This window comes from Penaeus monodon, chromosome 20 (assembly GCF_015228065.2).
Source record: "Penaeus monodon isolate SGIC_2016 chromosome 20, NSTDA_Pmon_1, whole genome shotgun sequence".
NCBI classification, from domain to species: Eukaryota; Metazoa; Arthropoda; class Malacostraca; order Decapoda; family Penaeidae; genus Penaeus; species Penaeus monodon.
Genome location: NC_051405.1, coordinates 30,811,135 through 30,812,305, shown reverse-complemented (window position 1 = coordinate 30,812,305; position 1,171 = coordinate 30,811,135). Strand labels below are relative to the sequence as shown.

The window sequence follows — 1,171 nt, the reverse complement described above, 5'->3', positions numbered from 1 at the left end:
CCCTTCCTTTCAGAATTCAGACTTATCCTGTCATTTGTATTCAACAAAGAAATATAATGGTCATCTTGATACCATTTTTAGGCCATCATTACATGGAAGAGAATGAGACGTTGTATTACCTAATTCAATGGAAACTGTGATGATTCTTTGCAGGTGGGAACACAGGCCTTGTAGGAGGAAGTGTACCTGTTTTTGACGAAGTGATCATCTCAATGGCCTTAATGAACCAAGTGGAAAGTGTAGACAGCTGGTCTGGTGTTGTAGTGTGTCAGTCTGGGTGTGTGCTGGAGGCTTTAGACCAGCATGTAGCAGAGCATGGCTTGATGGTTCCTCTCGACCTGGGTGCCAAAGGGAGTTGCCATATCGGTGGGAATGTCTCCACTAATGCTGGTGTGTCCTGTTCCTCATGCTGCACAGAATTTCTTCTTGTATGAAGTGGATATTTGGTGCTAATTATTATATTTATAAGAACTGGAATACCATGAGGCTAGCCAAAGAAATCAAATCATGTACAGGACAATCTTCATTTTGATTGTTATTTAATTTACTGATTCATATCCATCATCAATTAATACAGCCTTCATCATTTAATGAATAGTACTGTGCAGGTGGACTCCGGTTGCTGCGATATGGAAGCCTTCATGGATCTGTCCTGGGAGTGGAAGCAGTGCTAGCGTCAGGAGAAATCATTGATTGCTTGTCCACCATGAAGAAAGACAACACAGGATACGACCTCAAACATCTTTTTATTGGTTCTGAAGGAACATTAGGAATAGTTACCAAGGTTAATGGAAGATATTTTATGGAATTAATGTGAATTTGAGTCAGTGCAATGAATCTCTCATCGTATCTTATTTGAACATCTGTACTTGTCATTGTATTACAGCAGATTTAAATGATTCACACCTGACAAAATTTTCAGCTTGCCATCAATTGTCCTCCAAGACCTAATGCTGTGAATCTAGCTTTCCTAGGCCTCCAGAGTTTTGATGATGTTCTCCAAACATTCAGAGATGCAAAGTCAAAGCTGGGAGAGATATTAAGTTCCTGTGAGTTTATTGACAGAAGTTCTCTGGAGTGTGTGGAAGAGAACTTAAAGTTAAAGTCACCAATTGAGCCACATCCTTATTATATGCTCATTGAAACATCAGGTATTATATGATTGTTTGTT

At 39.5% G+C, this 1,171-nt stretch overlaps 1 protein-coding gene across 5 annotated transcripts in view; it reads left to right on the top strand.

Annotated features, from left to right (window-relative positions):
• Positions 1-1,171, top strand: part of LOC119585762 (D-2-hydroxyglutarate dehydrogenase, mitochondrial-like) — a 6,630-nt gene that overhangs the window by 2,610 nt on the left and 2,849 nt on the right. For all 5 annotated transcript variants that reach the window (XM_037934468.1, XM_037934472.1, XM_037934470.1 and 2 more), the window contains exons 4-6: positions 154-390; positions 609-784; positions 923-1,151. In XM_037934468.1, the coding sequence (XP_037790396.1) occupies positions 154-390; positions 609-784; positions 923-1,151 (642 nt within the window). The remainder of the gene's footprint in view (positions 1-153; positions 391-608; positions 785-922; positions 1,152-1,171) is intronic.